At 39.0% G+C, this 25,972-nt stretch overlaps 1 protein-coding gene across 13 annotated transcripts in view; it reads right to left on the reverse strand.

The window, feature by feature from the left end:
- The window catches only part of EPHA3 (EPH receptor A3), a 218,298-nt gene that overhangs the window by 42,606 nt on the left and 149,720 nt on the right, over positions 1–25,972 (reverse strand). For 11 of the 13 annotated variants that reach the window (XM_035540651.2, XM_035540645.2, XM_050708035.1 and 8 more), the window contains 5 exons: positions 16,659–16,783; positions 10,030–10,192; positions 7,673–7,775; positions 7,142–7,209; positions 2,706–2,831 (listed from right to left, as the gene is read on the reverse strand). In XM_035540651.2, the coding sequence (XP_035396544.1) occupies positions 2,706–2,831; positions 7,142–7,209; positions 7,673–7,775; positions 10,030–10,192; positions 16,659–16,783 (585 nt within the window). The remainder of the gene's footprint in view (positions 1–2,705; positions 2,832–7,141; positions 7,210–7,672; positions 7,776–10,029; positions 10,193–16,658; positions 16,784–25,972) is intronic. The other 2 variants (XM_035540652.2, XM_035540647.2) reach the window with 1 other exon arrangement.

Here is a 25,972-nt window from a genome sequence, read left to right on the forward strand (position 1 = left end):
TTAAACAGTGATGGTACTGCTGTGCACAGGACTGCCTCAGAATTGGAGAGGCAGCTAAGCTGACTGTTCACAAACCTTGTGAACCTCAGTAATATTACAGCAATACACCATACGACCTGAGACTGTGAACCCTCGTGATAAGGTAACGCAGCTGGCCCCAAAATATTAGAAATACTTAGACCAACAAGATGCCACACTACAAGTATGTTTAAACTTTGAAAGAAAAGCACATGCGCGCTTTAATGTTCAGCGAAGTACAATCTTATGTCAATTCCAAATCAAGAAAGCATTTTCCGTAGTATTCTCCTGTGATCCAATTGGATTTAAACTTTTTAAGTGGTTTGCTGAACTGGATCCATAAAAACAACTGAGCTTTTTTTAAAAGAAGGAATTATTGTAAAGAAAAACCTGAAAATGTGGCTCCTGACCTCAATTTTATTATGCTTAGCCTCTCACTAAAATCCCCTGTGTTTTTCTTGAGGTTCTTTTGGACAAGAGCATTTCCTTATTGCGTTTGAGCATGTTCTGAAAGCTATGTAAGCTGCCCTCTATTCTCTCAGAGTTCTGGCTAAGGCTGTGAAAAACTATTTGGAAAAGTACCCCAGAATACCAAAATTACTTCTCTCACTTGAAGATCTAGTTACTTCTGTCACACTTGAATGCAGTTAAATGAATCCCTTCCTCTCAAATCTCTATCTTTTTATAATTTCATTCACACTTGCATTTGTAAAGGAGAAGGCAGGAAAAGAGTCCTTCACTCAAGTACGTCATTGACTCAAGTAAGAGACAGGAAATGCCTTTCTGCTTTGTGGGAGGAAGGAAGGTGGTGCTCCTGCAGAAGCAGCCTAGGAGGAACTCACCGCTGTTCACGTGTCTTCCATAGTGTTCCAAATGCATGAGCTACCACGTGCTGAACATGAGGTCAGCGTGAAGTGATGCTACAAATGTATTTTGGAAGCTCCCACCACTGCATAACCCGCTTTTCATCCGTGCTTCCCCTTCCAATTCCTATCTTTAATGACCGTTAATAGGAAACGCTAACCATTATGCCACATGTAGAGTTTAGGCTGCATGAATCTGAGCCACGGGCTCCAAACAAACAGCTTTGTAATGTATATTAAGTCACAGCTTCAATGCAGAGGACCTGCAGGTTTTGATGTTGAACCTATCAACACTGTCACTGGAGTAGAGCATAGGGACTTATTTTTAAACCACCTGGCTCTTTTAGAACATTTAGGACTTTTAGGACAGCTTTTTTGAAGCTTCTCAGAAAACTATTCCTCCATTTTCAGAGCTCGTATTTGTCCAGCTTTGGTTTACCTCTCATTTTCATGTGCACTTGGAGTTAAAAATATGTCCAAAAATGAGTTATAAAGTAGGATATATTGTTGATTCTTAGAGATTTGCTTTCTGCATTCATACACTGTACAACACAAGTTTAGGAAGAGTACTTTTGTGAATGAAGACTCCTTAAAGACTCATAATGAAATATACTGCTCTTGGACTTAGCTTTTCAATAACACCCTTCTCTATCTATACTCATTCTCTATTGTGTGGTAAGCAGAGCTTTGCTGCCTTTACTGAAGATGATGGAGAACAGTGCACTCTTGTGGGGCAAAATTAAAACCAGCGAGAAACAAAACTACCTTTGCAGAAAACAACCTAAGTTCCTACAAGCAGCTGAGTAGCTGCAGTAAGAGAGAGTGAACAGTGTTTCCTTTTACTGGGCTATTCAGGAGATGCACTGAGCACAGAAGCTTGCTTCTACATTTTTTTTTTTTTTTCCAAATGAAAATCTTTTGCTGTGCACTAGGAGTCTGTCTCTCTCACATCTCATGATTTTAATTCAAATAGTAAATTTAGAGAGAAGCAAAAAAAAAATCAATAATAAAAGAACTAGTAATTTTCAATGGATTAAAAATCAATAGTACTTCTCTCATAAATGCTTTTATTTAGCAGGAAAGCTAACCCTTCATGATCATCTGGCTCAATGAGACAATCTGCCACTTCACTTCAAGGAGCAAGCACGCATCCTGTCAAGAGCTCCATGCTGCACTGCAACATGGACAACTCGGTGTGATGAGGCTTTCTGTAATCTGGCTCCTCTGCTATAAAATCTGCTCATTTCAACAGTTCGTTTTCAGTAAACCCAACAGTCTATGGCGTCTGCATGGCTCAGACAATCGGTTATCAGACAGACAACCCTTTCCTGATAAATCAATAATTCAAATCCAAAGCAGTGACCAAAATCAATCTAATGGCCAAAGGTCACTGCAGTCTGATGGATGTGTGGTGACTGGTATGAAATGAGTTTGTGCTTTCACTCAAGGCATAATAGTCACCATTCCATTTAAGGAAAACATAGAATGCATCTTCACAGTTGATACCTTTTTCTGTGCTGACAGATTTTAAAGAGAAGCACAGAAGTGAGGCTGAAGTCTCTTTTCACTCTTAACCATACTGCGTCCAAGAGTGGGCTGTGTGGCGTCATTTGAAAAATGGTCTAGTTATCTGCTTTCTTTAGGAAAAAAGTAGATGTGTGTGCCACTAACTATTCATATGTACAGAAGTCAGATATAAATATGATCTAGGAAGTTGCAGACCTGAGAAAATTTCTTTTCCAGTCACAAGTATAAAGTCAATGATGTAAAACAGTACACACGGTAAAAAGATACCTTCAGTTCAATATATCTGATGTTTATTACCTGCTCCAACAACTTTATCAATGGATATATTGGAAGCATCTAGTTCCTTGGCAAATTCATGCACAGCTTGATTGGGATCCTCATATGTATGTGGATCTACGTAAGTTCGCAGGCCTGGGAGTTTTACTGTGTAAAAAAAAATCAGAGAGAAAATGTTACTTAGACTTAACTAATCCTTCTAGAGAAAGCAAATGAGACAACAGAAATCAAATCAACAGCAGAAAAAGGTATGCTGCTAATTCATATCAAACTGCCTTTGATGAGTCTCCACAAATCTTAATATAGAGTGAAACCAAAGACACTGATGCAGTTATTGCACAGAAGTTTGAAAAACACTGCACTTGCCATACCTAACTGCTTTTCAAACATTAAAATACTACCTGCCCCTCCCAGCTTGCTCTGTTTAGATGTTGCCTGGTACTATTTTTTTTTTAAAGAATTGCAATGAGACATGAAACTAAATGGGTGATGCCACAGTCAACCTGAAAATTCTTAGGAATATACTATGGAGAGCACTTGAATTCACACTTTTTCTTTCTGATTCCTCCAGCAAGATGCATAAAAAAAGAAAACTACACATGAATAAATGCATGCCCCCCCAGTCCCTATGCTAATGCTGTACAAGGATGGCATCCAATTGTTCTTAGCATTGAAGTTGGGATCTAGCGCTAAGTTACCCTAGCATCAATGCCATTATTTTGACCCCTTGTACAGTCCCCTGGCCAGAGGTTTCTCTGTTTGCCAGAGGCAAGCACTAGTTCTAATGACTGAATGATTTTAGAGGCAGTTTCAAGCTGTCCACGACTCCTCCTCCAGCAGGATTGGAAGCGGAAACATATTATCATTCCCAACCCTTCTCTCCACAAAGATGCTGAAAGCAAACCATTCCACCATCCCAGTTCAAGCCCATGCTTGTGCTCATACCCGGTAACTCATGTGTTTGCCTCTGAATTCATTTTAGAATGCAAAGATGTTTCTCTCTAAAAAATAGTGAAATACCCAGTACATCTGTCTTGATGTTTGCTGCTTCTACCACAAAACCTGAGCTCCTGGCTGGACATGTATTCTGGCTTTTCCTAATTGAATCAGTTGGTTGTGTAAAAGATATTAACTCCTCCTCCAAACATAGCCTTAACCCACCTAGTAATATCCTTTCCAGCTTGGCATGATTATCCTGCACCCAACTGTTGAGTGCTAGCATACTTAAACACAATTTGCTGTGGCTTGACGGATGGGAAAAAAATACCTTTCCACCATTAGTTAGAGCTTGCCATTGTTTTGTCACACAATCCCAAGTGTATGTGGAAAAAAAAAAATCCATTTTATGGAGATTTATTGGCCTCAGAATTGACAAAGAAATAATGAAACCGAGTTCCCAAGCTAATTGCCACAAAAAACAAGGCAAACTAAGAACCCCATTCTTAACAGAAGGGCTGCGTGTGCTCAGCATTAAATGCCGAGTGTGTTTCCTTCAAGAGTCTGATGATTACAGAATTACTTGCAAGTAAAACAAAAAGTAATTGGCTGTATATTGCTGTTGGTTAAAAACCTTGTAAATGCTCCTTTCCGTCCATGCTGAATGTACGTTACCGGCTCCCTCATACCCCCAATAAAAATAACAACAATTAAAAGCTCCTGCTCTGTGGGGATTTTGGCTGCAGATTTTTAATGCTGACCCCAGAGGTTCCCAAGATCAGGTGATGGTGACTGCAAGGAGAATAATCCCTTCACACCAATAATTAAGGGCAGCCTGTATAGTAACTGGGTTCTGTCATGAAAAACAGATAATAAACACATGCACATGTGTTAAGCTGTACTACTTTACAGCTCATTCTGTGCAAACATAATAATTTACATTTTCATTTTACCAGCATGAATTGCCCTAAGGGTAGCAAAAAAATAAAAAGGGTCTAGCCAAAGAAGGCAAAGGGAGAGGATCTGAGGAGGTGAAACACGTTTTTGCTCCTTTGAAGTAATATTATAGGATTTGTAATAAGGCTGCAGGGAATAGTTCATGGCTGGAGCCTTTTTTAAAGTAATTCAGAATAAACTGACTGAAATAAACCAGCTGCTGTATTTGAGATGCTGAAAGTTTACGACAGCCAGGGAAGTTACTTGACCCATTTTTAGTTCATAGGAGCTATTTTCTTATTCTTTGAGGAAGACTAGTTTAGCAGAATAATAAAGCTTCAACAGCCAAATGCATGCATACACACAAATCCTAACAGATAAATGTCTGCAAAATCAATAAATCATTTTCAAGAATTTCTAACAGAAATACAGGATTCATGATCAGTTCTGCTCTGACTACACAGTGTATCAGCATGGTGCTGCTCAGAAAACAGTACATAAATATCTAAAGCCAAATTAAAAGGAATTTAATCCACAGGAATTTAACTGCACTGACATGTTTAAGAATAGTGATTGCAACTTTCCATTGTGTGGGAGTAAGGAGAGCAAACTCTGACCTGTTATTTGTCTTTGACACTTTTTTTACTGGCTGCTTTTATTTTATAACCTCATTAAATTCGGATGATGAAGCATTAATTCTATGGGCCACATGTAACCGTACAGATTTATTTTTTTTTCAGGCTAGTTGGTTAGCTGTTGATGGGCTGTACAAGGCAAACCTGTGGCTATAGCTTGTGTATCCCTTGACAGTGCAGGGGAAGGAGCACACGTTTGTGGATACAGCTCTCTGGAGATAAGGAAGGGCTCCAAACCTAAAATAATTTGAACAGTCAGAGAACAGTTATTCCACTGCCACGGGGATTAGGAAGCAGTTCTCATTTCCAACTACTGCTGGTAAATCCCTTATTAAAATGTTAATTCAATTATATTTGGTGGGGAGGCATATCTGGGGGGTTGGGATGCTGATACCAACGGCTGTCTTCTTGAGGATGGTACAGAGTCACTGTTGTGTGCAAAAGGATATGCACGGAAGGAAAATGCTTAAGCATAAACCACATTAAACTTACAATATGACAAACAATAGAAATACACGGTTCAATGTGGTTTCAGATAGTATAGCAGGGTTCTTGGCTGGAGCTGAAGCAGCTTTAAAGACAAACTGATGCTTCTTGTTAAAGGCATGCTCATTAGACACCAAGAATTCTGTGGGTGGAAAAAAAGGAGTTTCCAGTCCTGGTGTTTATGAATGGCATTGTCTGCTCTCTGCAAAGATGAAAAAAATCCAAAATTCATGTTTTTTTTTAATCACTGCATTTTCCCCCATTCCTAATCAGGAATTTTAAACCATCACCTTCCTCTCCCTTAAACTTCTCCTCCAAAATTAATTTATTCTTATTTCGAAGAAGTTATGGGCAGAGCTTTGATCATGACGTCGCTTTCACAATCCACAACTCCTCTGCTGTGGAAAAGCACTTCTGGGTTATTCACCTCGCAGAGCTAGGCATGGAGAGGAGCCGCCATACTGCAGCAAGACCTCTTCCTCCAACTACGGCCATAGCAAGTGACTTCTTCTTGGTAACCACAAATCACTCCTGGGCTCAGAAAATCAGTTCCTCCCTCGAGCACCTCCTGGACGGGACCTTGCTGCATGCTGTTCCTTTCACAGGACACAGCCGAACGACCCAGGAATGAAGGGACATTTAGCCTCAGTAAAAATTGGTAAGAAAACATCAAAAATGGATATGCTTTGGGTTTGGGAGAAGTTTCAAGAGTAACCCAGATTCCTCAGGACGAGCATTAACTATTTACATTTTTTGTGATTCAAAGACAATATAAGTCAGCAGAAAGGCTCTCTTCCTAGCTGTGGTGAGAGCCACAGACAGCACAGACATATGCACTCTTGCAAGTGGAAAATCAGGTCTTGAACAAAGCATAATCATAAAGAGAGCTGGATTAAGAAATCCCATTAATTTGTGGGATGTTTGTTTAGTAGTTATTCTTAATTTAAGAAGCTACTCCAAATCACTTTTCAGCCTATGCTTACAATAATTCCCAGCTAAATTTATTATCAGGTCACCTTTGTTAAGCAAGCAATTTTCATGGTCCCTTCAGCAGTCATCAAGACCCGTTTCATTGATTTTATATTTAGCTTTGAGAAAAAAATGTCTTTGCTTAGATGTTATGCGGTTGATAAGGAGGAAGTTGAAGTTACACTCTGCATTTCAGTAATGCACAGCAGAATCAATATCATATTGCTAACCACATGCCTTGTTTGAACATAGACTGCAATGTTTTGCTCATTACTAACCTGAACAAATGAATGAATCTGAGGCTAAGACTGATTGTTTGGGGAAAATCTGCTTACCCACAAGAGAAGAGATAATTCTCTTCCTAATTTCACTTTGGTTTAAGTGAGTTATGGCTTTTTTCTTTTTCCCCTTTTTTTTTTTTAAATTGAAAAACAACAATTATCTAGGGGATGAATTCAAAAGATCTGGAAGCATTAGAAGGCTTCAGTAACTTACAATGGCCATTCCCAAAATGTAGTCTTTTCTCATCAGCCCCATGTTTAGACTTCTTGTATCCACAGAATCTAGAAGCAACAGAGGGAAAAAAATGAATATAGAGAATTGTATACATTAACTGCAGGTGGAGAAAGAATAAAATGTTTTTCCTCCACAATTAAATGCCTGTTTGAAAGTTTAATGATATTTACATTCTCTGTACCCTATAGAGGCATGTTATGTTCTCAGGGAATTTGAGGAAATTGGCTAATGAGAGGATTTGTTGATTTTTGACCCCTACAGTTTAATTTTACAATTGCCTAAGAATGTGTTTATAGCATTTTTTAACAACTGCTGCATGATTGGGGTTGCGAACGTTAGCGGGCTCATTACCAAGCATAAAGCAGTGCTCAGAGCTCTGGGGGCAGCAGACAAAGGAGAAGGTGCAAACCAGCCACGCTCCCTCTGACGATGCCTGATTTGCCATGCTCATCAAGGCCCCACAGGGAAAAGCAGGAAGGAGTAAATGTGCAAAACAGAGGACAAACTAACCTCCCAATCAGGACGTACACTACAACCGTGAGGAGAATGATGGCAACTGCGGCTGAAATGGCAATCATTACCACCTGGCTATTCTCACTGGAAATGGAGAATGCTGGAAAGTTAACACAAAAATATATAAATAACCCCCCCATGCACAAAACATTAATTACACCACAATTGACACTCACAGGGAACAGACAGATTGAGTCATCACTATACAGCATTTGGTTTCCTGCCAAATATTTAATCTGCTAGGTAATTTTTCATCAGACAAATAAATACAAGGGAAGAAAATGAAAGAAGTATTTTCTTTGAAAATTTACATGAGTTGTTGCTCCTACTGCTGATTTTTACTATTGCTTATTGTAGTAACAGCTGTTAAACTGATTCTTACACATACATATATACACAGAAACATACATACCATGACACACATATTGTTTCGTTACAGACAATAAGGAATTTTTCCTCTGTAAGAAATCCCAGCCAGTCAATAATAACCAACCTTACTCTCACTTACATGCGATGGAAAGTGCTTTAATGAATTAGGCATTACAATTAAGCCTAACAGTATCACTGAAGCACAGATTCTATCCACGTATACAAGGATTAACTAGGTTAATCAGTGCCTATAGAAGAAAAGAAGGGCTTTTTTCTCCCTACAGTGGTTACTTCTCTGCAGTGCCTAAGCCTGGAGTTTGGGCGCACTAGGCTGCCATAGACTGGACACCTTTAGATCTTTGGTATGGTGAAGCATCTTCAGTAGACACCTATCTATCTTCTCCGAGTAAGCAGAATTAGGCACCTCACCATAACACTTCAAGTTAGTTGTCCACAGTGAGGTGAAAGATAGCCCTCCTGTTCCCCACAAATTGGGCAGTTTGTCTGTGTGACTGCCTGGAGTCACACCTGTCCCCATGGGGAGAACTGCACTTGCGTTGCTATGACATGGCAGCAGTTAACTCAGTTATGTGAGTTGGTGTTTGTCTGTATAATTTGTGTGTTCTTTATTGAGATACATGCAACACTGTCTGCTGACACCTTCCACATTTTTGGTTAGCTACTCTACCTTCTCTCCCTTTTTCTTTTATCTTTTTAAACTTCTATTTTAAAATTACTTTAAAAGCTCATCAACTTCCAAGTTACGATATCTTTCATCATCACAACTGATTTCTTCTCCTTGTTGTACTCTGCCCTATCGTGAGTTTCATCCATTATGCCAATACTGCATGTAATCATAAAAGTAATTGTTAATTTTTTTTTTCCTTAAACAAGGACCTCATTTGATTATTTGATTTCCAGAAAGCTGAAGTGGGGGAAGAATAAGGGGAAAATGAAATACTTAAAATATCTCAAAAAAAACATAGATGTTAAGTGCAAGACCAATAGGCTTACGCTTCTCTTCTTAGTTAAGAATTTATTTTAGCAGAGCATTTCTCACACCCTGGGTTCTCAAGCCTTATCATGAGTACATGAAAAAGCCTTATGAGTCCATATCAGAATTACAGTCCTGAGTTGTCTTACAACTCTAAACAGGAGATACAACTCTGCCTGTCTTCCAAATATTAAACAGTCTTTAATTATGCAGCATCAGCCTACATTGGTAACTGGTTAGCTAAACAAAGGCAGACTTTTTGATGCATTAAGCCACTTTCACCTTCTAGCAAAGAGAAGGTCTGATTTACTATGTAGTACAAAGTGATGAGAATGTAACAATTGGGATGAAGAGCACCATTAAGAATTTTTCTGACGTAACAACAAAACTTGTGAAGAATACCAATAAGGTCATCAGGTAAGCAAGTGCTACTATCTAGGCATTAGAGAAAAGAAAAAGGCAAGTAAATCTAGCAAGAGAGAAAAGGGAGTCAAACCACCCAGCTCTGGGACCAGCTGCTTAACTGAACTCATTAGTTTCACCTCAAGGCTGCACAGGAGACATCAGCTGCACAGAAACGTGGAGAATTACACCTTGACCCACTGGAGTAATGGACCAATATAATATTAATTCTCTTGGGGCACAGGGTTTAAAGTCCATGGGGTCCAGGCCACAAACTGTGAATAGGTATTATTATACCTAGCCCTCCCTCAGTGGGAGTTGCAGCCTAGGAAGGTATTGATTCTGGCATCAGGCTGCAGTAGGGTACAGAATGGAAAAAAATACCACCCGTGACATTTGTGGTATATTCTTTACAGCATATTTCAATTTTAATGATAAAACAAAGTTATATAGTAATGCTACCCAGAAAGACACATCATAAATAGTTATGAGTTGCATTTACTAAACCAGAAAGGGAATGAAAAGAGCCACTCAAATCAGTCAGAAACTGGCCAGGGAGTCAATTTAAACCATTTGAACAAATACATACAATCTGGACTGGTTTCAAATTCAAACTTGCGGCTGTTTGTCCCATATCCAGCTGCAGTTCGGGCTCGAATTTGGAAGACGTAGGTGGTATCAGGTTTGAGGCCGCTGATAGTAACGTTGGTGCCCTTAGCTCTCAGAATAGTATAGCTTGTCTCTTGCTCCTGCTTTTGGGAAAAGAAATTATCAGATTACAACCACACCCTAAGAAACAGAAACAAGAGGTGTTTGGTACAAAACAACTACAAATCACCCGGAGAACACTGGCATATTTTCTGAATATTTATAGCCTGACAAATGCTTGCACAGCCATTCATTTTCAATCAACTAAAAATCTGTTGATTAGCAAGAAATCTAAATCATTAGAGCTCCTTTGGCCTTGCACTGTAAATCAAATACTAGACATGCTGAGCATACATTTCATTAAATGGCTTTGTACCATTTTGTCCATACCCTGTAATACAACAAGAAAAATGAAGATTACAATTTTATTTAAAAACCATAAAACAGATTTGCCTACTGCACTCAACTGGAAGTTGTAACAGGCCAATTTAGAGCTTTTAGGGCCCTGCAGAGCTATTGCAGGACTCAGTTTTTACTGCTTCGTGTTTTACAAGACAGTGTGTACCCTTGTAACAGTCAGAGCAGCAGTCTGCTCAGACTCCTTAGCCGAGCTCTGTGAACAGGCTAATATAACCAGTTTACTATTATGCCATAAAAACTATGAGCCTGATGCGTCAGTCCTCATTTGGGCAAAACCCCACCAAACTTGTTCCTGAACACGTCTAGGAGTTCAGTAGCCAGGAAGGACACACATGTTTGCTCCATATGGTTTTTTGCTGAAGAACAAGGAGAGCATCCAGTACAGATGATATCCTCACAAATAGCCACATATTTCTGACATACTCATTTTTTATATAAAATAAGAAATAGAAGACTTCATAACTTAGTAAGTTTGGATACTTTTCATACTGTGTAAAAAGCTAATTATGACAAAAGTATGTCTCAGTCCCCCTCTAAGCACATAGTCTAAAAGGTTAAGCATGCATTTGGGGCCTGAGGTATTGCTTATTTTATTAAAGCCATTCTGTACCAAAAGAGCATTTTTGGCTTTCTAAAAATGGCAGCTGGAAGTGCCTCAGAAAGACTTGGACAGTAGCCACACGTGGGGAGCCACGAGAATCTCAGTTGTTTAGGCTTGCGACAAGGAATTTCTTTATTTTAGAGGTGGTGGGGATTTCATCTGCTGTCCATTTACTTTGAACACTCTGAAATACACTCAGATTGTTGAGTTTTGCCTGGGTGAAAAGCAGAATGTGAGTTAGGTTAATGTATGTTGAACACACAGAATCTCACTCAATTTCCACTATGTTTAATGGTATTGTCTTAGCTTTTAAATTTGGCAATGCTGTACTAAGGCCAGACAGGTTGGAAAACACTCCACTTACTCTGAGATTGTCAAAGCCAGCTCTCCTTTATGTATGTGAGCAAAGCGAGTGGAGCTGTTTTAGCCCGTTTGCTCTGTAGTACTGTCCAGAACAACAGTTAGGACTACTTTAAGTTTGCAGTTTGGTATCAGAAATTATTCCCCTCTTTGGTGGTACAGAAGTCTAACTAATTCTTGGAAATCTTTGACAGAGAGAGAAACAGAGACATTTGTACCGTAGTTAGGGAAACCGCCAAATATTTTACATAATATCCAACATTATGCGCATAAGTATTCACACTGGGGAAAAAAAAAAAAAATGCTAAGCTTCTGTCTAAAAGTTACCATCCAGAATCAAAACCTCAAATAGGATGAGCTGGACCTATTCTTGAAAGACTGTCTATAAAAATGTTTATCATGGTCTGTTTTCTTTGCACCCTAAGTATTAAAAGGAAATCAGCATCGGATTTTCTTGTGGTTTTCTGATACTTCTCTGAAAAAGTTTTTGGTTATAGATTCCAGGGAGAAAATAAGGAAGACATTCTAAAGAGCTAACAGGTTTGCCTAAAATATGTATTTTTGAACTAACAAAGGCCTAGTATTATAATTTACAGTCTTATCATTCAGTTGAATGTAGGCAATGACTTTAATTTCAAAGACATAATAATCTTGTCTTTAAAACGTAAGATCTTTTGTGTATGCTGTGACTGGACATTCATTTTGATCTCACTTCAGGCTGTTTTTATGAAATGCAAACATTTCCCTCTTGTGCAGATACATACGTGCAAAGGAAAATATAGTCATGGCCCTGTCTGTTAATAATCCACAATGGAACTTGGAAAATAAATGTTTAAAACAACGGTATGGAGGATGTCATGGTATCTTAGTTTATGGCAAGCTTTTTACACACATATTTTGAAAGTCATTTTTTATGTTAATAGTAATCAAATCACTGAAACACCACATAAAAGCCCAAGTTTATCTTTCCTGGGGATGAAGTAAAACTTCAGAGATACAGTGCTAGAGCTGCCATAAGCAGAAGGGATATACAAAGAGGAGAGTCACTCTTTGCCAAGCCGAACTTTAATCAAACACTCTGTTTGATGATAAATTTGAACTTGGATGCAGAACGCATATTCTTCTTGATCATTTCTACATAGTTTATGAGACACAATCTTTACTGGGAAGCAAATCCCACTACTGTTAGTGTCTCATATGCAAATGAAATTTTTTAATTATAAACTATGCTTCACAAAAGACATTTTCAGGATCCATTTAGCATTTATAGTGGCAGCACTAGCAAGAGTGAATGGTATGTTCTTTTCAGATAAGTACAGTGAGTGTTTACACTACATGAGGAAGAACATTTTCTCTGTTGGCAGCATGTACGCAGGAGAGGCCAAACCCAGGCTGCACATCTTTGGGAGGAACCCTTGGTTGTAGCACTGCCTCCTCGCATTGCTGGCGACAACTGTTTGTCAATATGACAGCTCCTACAAAGCTCACTGAGTATACATGGCCTGCCCTTAAAGCCCTAACAATAAGAGTTTAAAAGCAACTAAGTGCATTTGCATTTAATTTACTTCTTCAGCCTCAAAAAGATCACAAACTGGATATAATTATTTGTTTGCTTTAACCAGTCTACTGAGCCTTGATTTCAATGATAGCAAAGGCAAATCCAGTTTAGCAATGTAAGACTGCAATTAAATTTCACTCATCGTTTTGAACAGAACTTCATCCTTACAAAGGCTGTGGGATTTATTTATCACAATTATTACCCACATATTTAAATGAAGCAATTAATAATTTTCATGGGATATTTTGTCTTTGCATGATAAAGTACTCCTTTGAGAGAACTTAATTAGGTAAGCATGGACAAAAGGAAAAAAAAAAGTATCTGCTTGTGTAAGAAGAAAATTTGACTTTTGTTATATGAGCACTTTGTTGGCTGACACTCTCAAAATCCAGCACAGCATTATATATGGACAGACTAAACTAGGGTGTCATTTTGTACCACTAACATACCATAAAATATCATGCCTTTCTATAAAGAAGATGAATAGATGTTTCATATGGTATTCATTTTTATACCTGAAAGAAGAATTTATTTCTTTTAAATGCTTTAAATAAATAGTAACTAGTCAAATAACCTCATAATCAGGCCGTATACATTTTTACAGAAAATGCAATTCTATTCCAAACACTGCGTATAAAAATCTGTCATTCTCTGTTCATAGTGTTAAGCATAAAACCCCATAAGTTCATTTCACTATAGTTTCCCAGAACTGCAATGCTAATTTCTCTAGAAACATCATACAGAGCTCTATTCTTTCTTGGGTACACAGGTGAAATCACTGGTGATAAAAATGGAAGAGATTAATTACGTTTTCTGAAAACAAGTATTTTCCACATACTTTATATGCCAATAATGCATTAGAAAAACTAAAAGATGTAATCATTTAGATACAGGAAGCCCTATTTTTTAATCAAAATCTATTTATTGTAACACGCTGAAAATCAGTAACATTTACTTACCCCAAAATATCACTTGTTCTTCAAAATATATCAACAACCCAGCAAAGTCAAACACAAATTTGCATGGTCAAAGTGCATGATAGAATTGGGCTGACTCGTAATAATCTATTAATACTGTATATCTTAATTTATGAGAGGTATTGTGAGTAAAGACAAGCAGGAGGGAAAACAATGACTCAACATAAATCAATCATCTATCAGCAATCATGTACGAGTTGTCAGCAGAAATACCCAGACTTCTAACTGTGAAGGGTTTCTATCCTAGCAGCTGCCACTTAACAGCAGTGTTTTTCGATGAGCACAACCAAGATGACTTCAAAAGGACTGGGCCATTTTAAAAAGCAAGCCTTCTTTTCAGAAGAGAAGAGGAAGGGACTGCTCAGTGATCTCAGACTGAAAAGCAGCATCTATCTCCCCAAGGGAGGACTGAAATGTCACCACCCAGCACCGGATGGCCCGGATCTAGGTAAGTTTAACCTGTCTAGAGCAGTAATTTTCAACATTTTCTGATTTGCAGACTTAAAGAGGGCAATGGATTAAAGCCTCCTGACTACAGACTTGCTTTTCTTCCTTAACTTCCATAAACCCTGAGGAATAGGCTTCTGACTCCCAGAGGGGCTGCAGACCACACATTAAAAGCAGTGGTGTCGGAAGGTTGTTTTTTTTAAAGCCCCTTTGCTCTGAATGGTCTGGCTCCTATTGTTAAGCAATTGGCTCTTTGGTTTAAGAAAGCTGTCTGGTGCGTATGAACGCTTGATCACAGACTTCAAAGGGAAGAAACACATGTGCATGATCAGCCTCATAAGGCTAGTTGTCTCATGAAGCTGTCTTACAACAACCAGTTGCTCCACAATACTGGATATACACAGCGGGAATAGCAGCCACATGCCTAAACTGTGCGTACCCTTGTACTGAAGGGTGACAATTTTCTTGAATAAAACAAGCCAATTTCAGTGCAGAATGATCAAAAACACCAAAAAAAACAAACACCCACAAACACCCCACAGATACACAAATATAACTCCATGATAGTTCAAATAAAATGAACTATATGCTCACAAGGAGAAAATTTTTTCCCTTCGGAGCAGCTAACAGCAAACAGGTCAACCTTATGCCAGGGCAAGCAACACACCTGAGTGTCACATCCCTTGCCCCACAAGACTTGAGAGAGCCACCCAGGACAGGACTTCCACTTGGAAAGGCTGGAGGTGGAGCTGAGATGGGGCTGCTGCAGCTCTTGGGAAACAAGGGACCAGCCAAGGGCAGCAAGAGCAGCCAAGGGCTCAAATGAAATTCAAGTTAAGCCTACAGGCAAATAACTTGGCCTGTTCAAAAAAAAAAAAAAAAGGAAATTTCTGCATGTTTTTACTGCTGAGGGTGTACTGTACAATTAAATACAATCTGATGTATGAACTGGTGCTCTTTTACTTCTCCTCAAGCCCAGGATCTGGGCTTAATCTTGTTCCCATTGAAATTAACAGGAAAAAAAAACCCACAAAGCGAATGTTTACAGGCTACTGCTCTCTAAAATGAGACTGAATGAAGATGTTTAAGAAGCTTTCTTTTTATCCTTTTATCTGTAATACTACATATGTTTAGAAATTTACCAAAAAAACCTCACCACCACCAAACCATCCCAAAATCAGATGGCACACTAATTTGGGAGAAATCTTTTAAGAATATAGACTTCCAATCCCCATTCTTTGGCTGAAAATCAGGTGTGGACTATCAACACCCCATTGTCCCACTGGAAAGCTCCATGAAGAAACTTTCTAAAGCCTAGCCGAATAGCTGTGGAATCTTTTCAACACTAGTTTCTAAGTGGATACTGGCACCAAGACTTCCCACGTATGCATGAAAACTAAGCCTGATTTCTAGATATGAACACCATTAGTAAATACTATATTAAACCATTATTTCTGCCATTTTTTCAAAGTTTTCTCAATGTCAGTAGCAATATATTCTGTCAGAAGTCCTATCTGATCAATCTACAAATGACCAATATCATTCTTCACAATCTTTGCAACAATTAATGGTATTTTCAATTCTACCAGCAAGATGTAGAAAAAACTATTTCGTTATGAAGATTTAATTTTTTACTAAATCCAAATCTATATATGAGGTAGTAATAAACAGCTGTAAGTACAAAAAAATATTTGTACAGAACATATTTAATGGCAGATTTTCTTTGGTTTGCAGTTATCTCCATATAATTTATGAGAAATTCAGTTATTTATGAAAAGTGGGAACTTTCACAGTGCAAAGCTGTCCCTGAAAGGATAGTCCATTTCTTTTCCACATTGCCTTTGTGTAACAGAGGTTTGTGAAAGCACCAACACATGGATGCTGACAAATTACTCTATGAATATTGACAGCATAATAGAACTCAGTAAATAAAGTATACTTAAGACAAAAAAAAAAAAAAAGTATTGCATCATTTCAGAATTAGTCTACATTTGTTCTGATGCATTTAGGGATGAACTTTATAGACAACACTACTTAATGGTTTCGTTTCATATTTTCATGATGTTCTGCTTCCCAAAAATGGAAGGGTTTCATGACTACTGAGGCAGATAGTGAGTGAATAGGGGTGTCTCTGAACCCTTGACTTAAGCAAGATTTAATAACTACATTGCTAGCACAAGAACCTCCCCGTCAGTGTTTCTTCCCACCTTTTCGTAGTATTTGACCTCATAGTCCAAGATGATCCCATTTGGATGCTCAGGTTCCTGCCAAGACAGAGACACGCTGTTCCTGGACGTCCGGTCCTTCCTTATTACTGTGATGGGGGACGGAGCTGTACAGGGGATGGGGGGAGCAAGGAGGAGAGAAAAGCAAACCCAGTTTATCTCCGTTCCAATCCTTGGCAAAGAGTACTGTTTCCATTTAAAAGACTCATGAGCATAGGTCTGGACTTGTATCAACATTCAGCAGCTGGATTATCGTCCTGGTACACATGCCTTACAGCGCGCCAGCCTCAAGGAAAATGAGCTGAGATTTTCTGTTAGACTGGCGGACTAGTGGCAAGACGGCAGATGGTTTCAATCTGCTACTACAGTGTAAGCAATGAAATACCTTTGATGTACTAGAAGAGAACAAAACAACAGTACTACCTATTTGTTATAATGCTGACGTATTATCATTACCAGGCTCTGCAGAACTCTGATATTCTTTTCATAAGCAAGTGTAAAACAGTGCTGGGATGCCCCATGCACCACTGCTAACTGCTTCCTGCAGAATACAGCCTCTTTTATAACATTATTTGGTAAGTTCTCCAGATACAAATTGCTCCCATATACCGCTTTTCCTTTACCACACTGCTTTGAAAATGAAATCTGAAGAAAAAAAATACCTAAACTGCAGAATAACCTCATTTCTGATCCACATTAATCATGGTTAGGCATGACAATTGGTTGCATGCTACAGACTTGCCCACCACCCAAAACTTGGAAGTACTATCAACGTCAAGGAAAAAAACGATAATTACCTAAGATCCTTTAACACGGGTTCATCTTCAGACCACCCAGCTCTATGGGCTGTTCCAAGATCAGGCCTAGGCTTCCTAGACTCACTGAGAGCTATGCAAGTTTTTATTTATTTTTTTTTCCCCACTTCTTACAGGTTGGCTTCCTACTCCAAATGCCTCTTGTCCATGGTTTTGGCCAAAATTCATCAGATGATAACTTACAGATCACACATTAAAGGTTGTAACTGTCTTTAAAAAGAAAAATCTTTTACCAATAAACAGTCTTTTATCTTAACATGTAAAACAAACGTGTTTATAAGTTCACATTGTGCTATCCTAATAAAAAGGCTATAGCTGATCTAAACAATTCAATTTCAGCTGAATCCTATGAAGTTTTTACTGTTCATATAAAACTGGTTGCACTTCACAGGCTTTACACATTTGCATGCATTAGCCAGTGCCCTGTGTGTTTGGATTTTCATCCCCCCAAACTCATGCTGTGTTTGGTTTTGCTAAACTTCCACTAAAATGTACCTCCTAGTCTTGCATCATAACCTAAGAGCCTCCTTTAGCTGAGTAGAGCATCAAGAAAGCTGCATCTGCCCACATAAGACATACCTATATACACACTTTCACAACCGTTCTGGGCTGAAATGCATCCTTTGGACAGCATTTTTACATACCACATGGTTCCCAACAGCTTCTTGACAAGACTAAAAAGTTGCCAAAATCCTTTTTTTTTTTTTCCCCTCACTAAACACGAAGAATTTCTCCTGAATTTAAATTATTGAAGATTGATTATTTATTTATTTCTAAAGTGCAATGGGAAAGAGTCTCTTGATTTTACTTAATCTCACCAGACCCATGCTGGCTGAAGAGCCAAAAGGCACTAGTGCAAGGTATACAGGACTGGCTGGTAATGAACATCCTTCAACAATCATCCTTCACTCGAATTTCACTAGGGCACAAACCATCGCTGGAGCCAAAACACAAAGCAGCAAGCTGGCTGGACTGCTCGGCCCTAGCCAGCTCTATGCTAACTCATAGACCCACGCCTGCTGCTTTTATGCTCCTGTAAGTCATTTTTATATCTTCTCTTTAAGTCAAACTACTTATCTTTCTCTGTGTTTGAATAGAGTGCCAAGCACAGTACCCAGCTGGTAACACTTCCCATTAAGGTAACATTAATACAGATTTTATGAATAATTAATATATGATTAACAGAAACGGCACTTCCCCTAATAAATTATGGTAATTTGTGCTATAACACACTCTCAGGGCAGGCTGAAATAATCTTATATGCGCCAATACAGATGTGTCTTAAAAAAAGCTTTCTTCCAACACAGCATTAATTATTTTAAGCTAATTTACACACATCTTTGCAGATGCTACCAGTAACTTATCTCACAGCGGCTTACTAGAAAAGCGTCTGCTCTGCAGTTATCAATAACATTATAAAACATTCATATACCTCTTCTGATCCCTAGGGTTCTCAAAGCTGCTTAGAAATCACACATATACAGTGTCTGAAAGAGACAGCATCCCAGGGCACGGGCGGGCGGAGGGGAGACTGATGATCCCAGGGAACAAAAAGTTTCAGGGCCCTTCAGTCCCACACACAGAGCGGATCTGGTTTCTGCAGCATGGCGCTGCACTCCACCAGCTGCTGGACTGTTGAGCTACGGAAATTATGTATATAAACACATATATATATATGATATATATATATATACACAAATCTGTTTAAATCATCATCTTAACTATGTGCGCGACAGAAGTTATCTAGATTTACGTAGCCTTCAGTGCATAAAGGAACAGTTCCCCCAGATAATTTTGTGGTGCATTATCTGCTTCCAGAGGATACACCACACTATTTCTATTCAGAGGGAAAGATGTTTGTAATTTCATTTTTAATTTTTTAATCGTTTTGTATATTATCTTTTCATTATCTTGTTTAACCACCTTATACATCATCTGAGCATTTTAACTTTGGAGCACACACGATTTTGAAAATAAAGACTCAACGTCTGGGTGTGGATTTGATTTTCCTGCTGTTCCCATCACCTCTGTGTGTTCACATTGGATTTCACATGCAATAGTTGACTTTGGAGTGTCTCCCTCATCTCTGCCGCAGGAAGCAGAGCCCTGGAGAGGACCCCCCTCTCAGGGACCTCTCCCAGCAGCCAGCCTAGCTTTCCCAACACCAGTCTTTGCTGCAAGCTGAGATGTAGGTGACCTGGCTTCTGCTGCACCTGCTGCCTTGCACAACATGTGTCTCTGTCTGTACTTACTCTGTTGTTTCTTTGCCAGTTATAGGTCTAGCTCTGTTTCCTCCACTAAAACAAGACTAAGTGAAGAACACACACCAGTTATCCTTTGGTTTGACCAAGTTAAGATAGAAAGCAAAAATTACCACCACAGTTCATGGTTCAAGCTTCCTTTGCTTGTCTGAATGAGTCTGAACTATTCAAGTTTTAAATCTCAACGCAAACGTTTTTGGTTTTCTGCTGTATCTGTTGCATAGGTAGGTTTGAAAGTGTTAGAAATCCTTCAACCCTAACATAAGTAAATATCTTGTTCAGACCAATTTAAAGTTTATGCTTAGATCTACTGTAATCCATGGATTTAAGATGTGGTTAAAGTTAAGGCAACCTCTAAGAATGTATTGTTTTGCATGGGGAGAGTTGTGTGAAAAGACAAGTGCCTTTGCCACCTCACACTCAGGTCTGGGGTGCATTTAGAAAGAATAACTTGACATTTTGACCATGGAATTAATTTCATTTTTTGTACACTTCCCTAGAATACAATGCTATAAATAAAACAAACAAACCTCATATAAACTGTGCTCTAAGTAAGCGTCTTTTGATATGCACTTATCTTCTTTTTTCCCCTTAAGTGTTCTTGAATATACCCTCTGAAGCAGAAAAGGACTACCTCCAACCAAGCCCAGAAAGCTCTGATAACCTCAAAACAACCATTTCTGGCCCAAAGCAGAAGTCAGCCTTAATTTCCATATTGTAAGACAAATAATCCTCCCTTCTCACCAGAAAGACTCTGTGTTTTATTGCCTCCTCTGAAGAGACTGAAGTTCTAGCAAAGAGACAAACTCCTGTTGAAGGAAGTCAACATGATAAACCATTAAACAACAGAGATATCACCAAGAGCAGTGCTGCGTATTACTCTCTTGGATGAGGAAGATAGAGATGAGTTTCTTGTTTCCTGAAGACCATTAAATAGCTACAGTAGGATGAGACTGAATTCAAAATCAGGTTACAGAAAGGAATAGAATTATTTCATACTTAAATTGTCCATTTTTCATTGCAGTCTCAGGATTTTCCTTTCTTAAAAGTGAAAAATAACGACATAGTGCAACAACAAGAACGCTAGAACAAATCTTCTAAGTGGCTATTGCTCCCATTGACAAAATCAAGGTTGTTACTACAGGAGAGCAACAAATGACATATTATAAAGCATTTTTAGATAAGCAGAAGTTTGTCAGAATAACGTTAAAGAATCAGCATCAATACAAAGATAGGTTGAATTAACTATCACTTAGAGAACATGAGTTTCAAAGCAAAACTTAAGGAGAATACTTTTTTTTTTTTTTAGACTAAAGAGTTGAATAGACAGCATTTCAGTGACTGTTGGATAAATCCTGTTGATCATAGGCCTCTATGTATTTACATTTTTATTGGTGTTGTGATTTATGTATTAGCACTCCTTCACTGGGTTGTTTGTTTTGCTTTTATAATTAACTTCAGGCATGTGTGGCCATGCATGGACAGGTTATGTCATTTTTTTCTTCAACAAGAAAGCGTTTATTCTCAGTCGTCACATGCAACCTATACAGGGACATTTTTATGCATCAGATGGTTACTATTGCTCCGGTACTACAGTCTAACTGGTTTATGACTAGTTTAAGCAGTTAATATGAACATTCAAAACTCCCTAGAGCTACAAGGGGAAATGTACTTTGAGCGCTCAGTGCTGTTAGGTAGCATTTGTGACAACTGGGAATGTGGATGTTGAAAAGGTAACGAATGCAATGATCCAGAGAGCTTAGGCTCACAAGTGTAAAACCCTCCTCACTCACGACTATTAAAGGTGCAAGCAAATAACATGAAGGATCTAGCAGAGAGGACAATAAAACTTTGCTCAAATTGATTTCCCAGAGAAACTGACCCCAACAGATCATTTGTTTTCCTCCAGTTTAATAGCAGCTGTATATAAATCTCCTTATTGACTTTTTCTTATTCCTTGGTTATTGTTTTCATATGTGACTGGCTTACAGATGTATATACTGGAAGAAAATTCCCTGTCCTGTGGCAGAGAGAACTCAGTATTAACTTTGGGAAGCCATGTGTGTACAACTGCTGAAATATTTAGAGTCGCGTTGTTTCTTGCTTAGGTCTCTAGATCACAAATTAAATTTTTAGGGAAAGCCTTGCAGAGCTCTGCAGGATTTCATTCTATAAATGTCTGTGGTCTGCTCACTTCCAGCTTTTGGTTGCAACCAGCTATCAGTATCAGACAGTAAAATATTCCCAGTTATGCTGAGAGATAGTGATCACGGACAAATCTGAGCCAGCAAAACTGACTGTATTACCCAAATTGCAACTTCTTCTGCACTGTTGAATAAGTGGAAGGCTTGCTCCTTTTTCTTTCTTTAGAAAACTGTTGATTTTATTATCTAATCGTACTGCCGTCGTCTAATACAACATATAAATTTTCTTGAATGCCCCTAGGAGATAATGTGGAACCAGAACAGTAAATAAAGATCACAATCTCAGAATGAGGGCTGCAGTCTCTGACAGTAGGATCCACTGGGGCCCAAACCCAAATCTGTAAGTCTTAGAGCACCAGTTCCAAACCACAAAACCATCATACAGTGCCAAGCATAAAGACCAAGGTCTGAATGAATAAACCGATCTCTCGCTTAGAGGCAGTTTCTCTCAAAATCTGAAGTCACATCCACAAAGTGAGGATGTGTGGCAGCACTTACCCAGCTGCAAGCATCGTGTGCCCATGTTCAGCTAGATCCAGCACAGCCAGACACCCTGCACGTACATGCTACATCCAAGCAACAAGAACCTAACACCTGGGTTTTTAAGCATTGCCTTTCTATCTTCAGGTTTACCCAACCATTCCACTGTAAAACAGCATTCAGCCTGTGCCAGAGTCCTAAGTAACAGACTCATTGCAAATCAGTACAATGACACATCTCCATGATATTATCACATTATGTTTGCATGAACTGCTGCACTTACCCTTGGACCCTTTACATCTCCAGCATCTAGCCTGTGGATTAACATCTAGGTGGTTTATTACAGAAGACTGCTCACAGAAATCAGCAGTTACACTATTTTAAGACTTGTTGGATTGCGCTACTATTTATTTTCCTCGCTGAGCACAGTTACACACGCTGCCAGCCCCCACACTGCTGTGCTACAGCAAGTAGGGATATGGCTAGTCCCACAAGCGTATTCCAAAAAAGCATGGCCAGAGTGGGATCCCCAGGGGCTCCCAGGGCATGGGGCAGAAAGGGGAAACAGCTACACTTTAACAACATTTTGGAAACCTGCTAAACCCGCATCCTCCTCCTCCAGATGCAATTACCCACCTCTTGGCTGGGTGTGCAGACACAGTCCTTTGCTCTTTAATCTCCAGGGCATGCAGTTAAACCAGCAAGGTACGTTTGCATGTGCTCTTGCACCTTTTGCTCGAGCTGCAGCAGACTCAATATAGTTTTATGACTTGTGCTGTAAAATGTCATCTGATTCTGCAACATTGTTAGGCGACTGTCAGCCAGAATGCAGTGCACCTTTCCTGTCACCAGAGACGAGGATTTAGGGAACATATCCATCCCAACGGCAAGAGGCCTGTGGCAGCATACAGGGCTGTTTCACCGGATTCAGGCTGGATCCGAGTGGCATGCAATCATAATCAAAGGTTCACCCTTTATGTGAGAGGGCTACCAAGACCTGGGCATTTACACAAGTCAAAATGAGGAAAACATGAGGAGAAAACTTTTAGGGTAAAATAGAAGCAGGTTAACTTTGAATGAAACAAAGCAGTGTGGGGCAGCTGTTTCTGCCAGAAAAGGGATACAATATTTTGGAGACTAACTAGTTCGTGATTATTTTAATGGATGATTTCCTGCATCGTGGCTGAAGCACTCCACTGCATCTGGAAGCTGATGGACTCTAGCCTGTGGTTACAGACTCCAGAGCGGCTGCACGCATCGCACAGGTGCCACGAAGGAAAGAAAGCAGGGAACTGAAAAAGGGAGATCGCTCAGCTTCAGCAGGAATTGCACTAAAAGGCAGCTGCTTGATTTCCCTCTCAAGTGCAGAGAAAGGCAACCTTCTAGGCAGCAGCTGTTACTGGAAAAGTGATTGTCAAAGCTCATTTCTCACTCTTACAAATAAATTCTAAATTAAAAGCAAACTTCATTAAGTGGTGCACGTTCATGTTCTCATCTCTCCCCCTTTTTATTAAGAGAGATAGCAAATGCCTTCCACAGAGCGAACCAAATGTTAGACTTACTCATATGTTTAACACGTGTGTAATAAATCACGGAAACGCCATGTCCATTTGGGAAGTATCAGACTGCACAAGGCACTCGCCTCAGAAACTGAAAATTATGGTGCCATGGCGCTCACAGCTGTTATTTCACAGAGGAGACAAATGCTGTATATGCTTTCACAAGGATTCGGCCCAAAGGTACTCAAATATAAATGTTATTCTTTCTGTTCTCTGTTTGAGATGGTGATGGTGGGAGCTTATCAATACTCCATATTTTTCGCTGTATGTGTTTAAGACCATATCGGTTTAAAATAAACAGCTTTGCTTTGCCTTTCCCACCCCATTGTTACGTTACTTTATAGGATGTTAGCATCTCAGGCTTCCTGGTGTGCAGTTTTCAGAAAGAACAATTTATTCCCCATGACTGTGACGTCAACTGTCAGATGCTGAGTAGGCTTTCCCCTTCCAAGGAAGTTATTACCTCAACCAAAGAAATGCCACTCACCATTTAAAAAGTGTATTTCAGAGCCATCTCTAGAAATACCAGTATCCAAAACCAGAGAAGACAACAATTGTATTCAGATAAGTAATTTCTGCTATAAAATATTTTTCTCCTTTTAAGTAGCTACCATGAGCTCTTGAACAGATCTGTCAGCAAGTTCCAACGAAGTCTTTTCAACCTGGTCAGAAAACACTGAATGGGAAGAGTATTTCTCAAATCCCTGGCCCTGTCATTCCTTGATAGTTTCACAGTCAGCTGTAGACCAAATGATTTTGTAAAGGCTAACCAGAACATGAGAATCCGATGGAACAGACCTGAAAAGTGATCACATCTCCATTCACTTTCTTTTGGAGTTTGGGATGATTTTACTGTTATCTTTGTTTTTAACCAGTTTCTTTATATATAACAGCATACTTTACTAGAAGGATATGTATTCTGCTACAATTTTTTTTATTTTAAAATGTTTTTAAAAATAAATATCACATAAATAATTCCCATTGACAGGAATAGTCCCCAAACCTAAAGAAAAAGCTACCTTTTTTTTTCAGCTCTCATTGCCTGCAAATTGTCTAGATGGAGGAGCTTCAAGAAGCAAGGGGAGTTGACAGCTTTGCTTACAGTCAAGAGGGACAGAGATTATTTCTCTCTGTGATCACTCAGAATGCTAGCACAGGTAAAGCAGAGCCAGGAAACTAAGGAATTGTATTTAACTGAGGTCTAAGCATCCTGTTTATTCACATCTTTCTTTTCATTATTTTACCAAACCAAGATATTAAATGAGAACCCACGTGTAGCCTCACATTAAAGACTGATAGAAGTGGTAGAGAAAAACATTATCCACCATTTCACCATGACTTCTGAAAAAGGTAAAGTGGGTTGCTAAAAGCACAGAAGGGGAAAACACTGCCTGAGCCCAAACTTCACCTTTGAACTTCCCCTAAGGTCACGAGCCTTTACACAAGGACCATGTTCGCACAGAAGAGACTGATGTATGTCAGAGACTTTGAATCCTTAGCATAGTTTCCTCCACATCCAGGGGAAAAGGGATCAAAGGCTTTGCAGGCAGAGCGTCTCTAGCTAATAACAGGCTATGCATGGAGTGACATTGTTAAAACACTTCCCTTTTATATCCCTAAAGGAGGAATTTTATTGAGTTAAAACGATCCTTGAATAGCCTCTGGGCTGAACTGTAAAACACATTTGAAAAGCGTAAAATCTTTATTTATGCCAGGAATGTTTGAAACTCAAAAGATAAATGTCATTCAAAAAACAAGCATGTCCTAGGTATTCAGTACGTAATGGGGCACAGCTGTAATAACAGTCAATGAACCAGAGACTCCCTACATCATGTCATTAGCTCACTTTTAATAAGTCTATCTTCTTATCCTTTTCATAAGGACCATAGGGAAAGAAAGAAATATATCATGCACCAAACATCTGCGGCTTTCTCAAATTGTCTCTCTTCAAAGATATATCTACTTAAGGGACCTGTC

This window comes from Cygnus atratus, chromosome 1 (genome assembly GCF_013377495.2).
Source record: "Cygnus atratus isolate AKBS03 ecotype Queensland, Australia chromosome 1, CAtr_DNAZoo_HiC_assembly, whole genome shotgun sequence".
NCBI classification, from domain to species: Eukaryota; Metazoa; Chordata; class Aves; order Anseriformes; family Anatidae; genus Cygnus; species Cygnus atratus.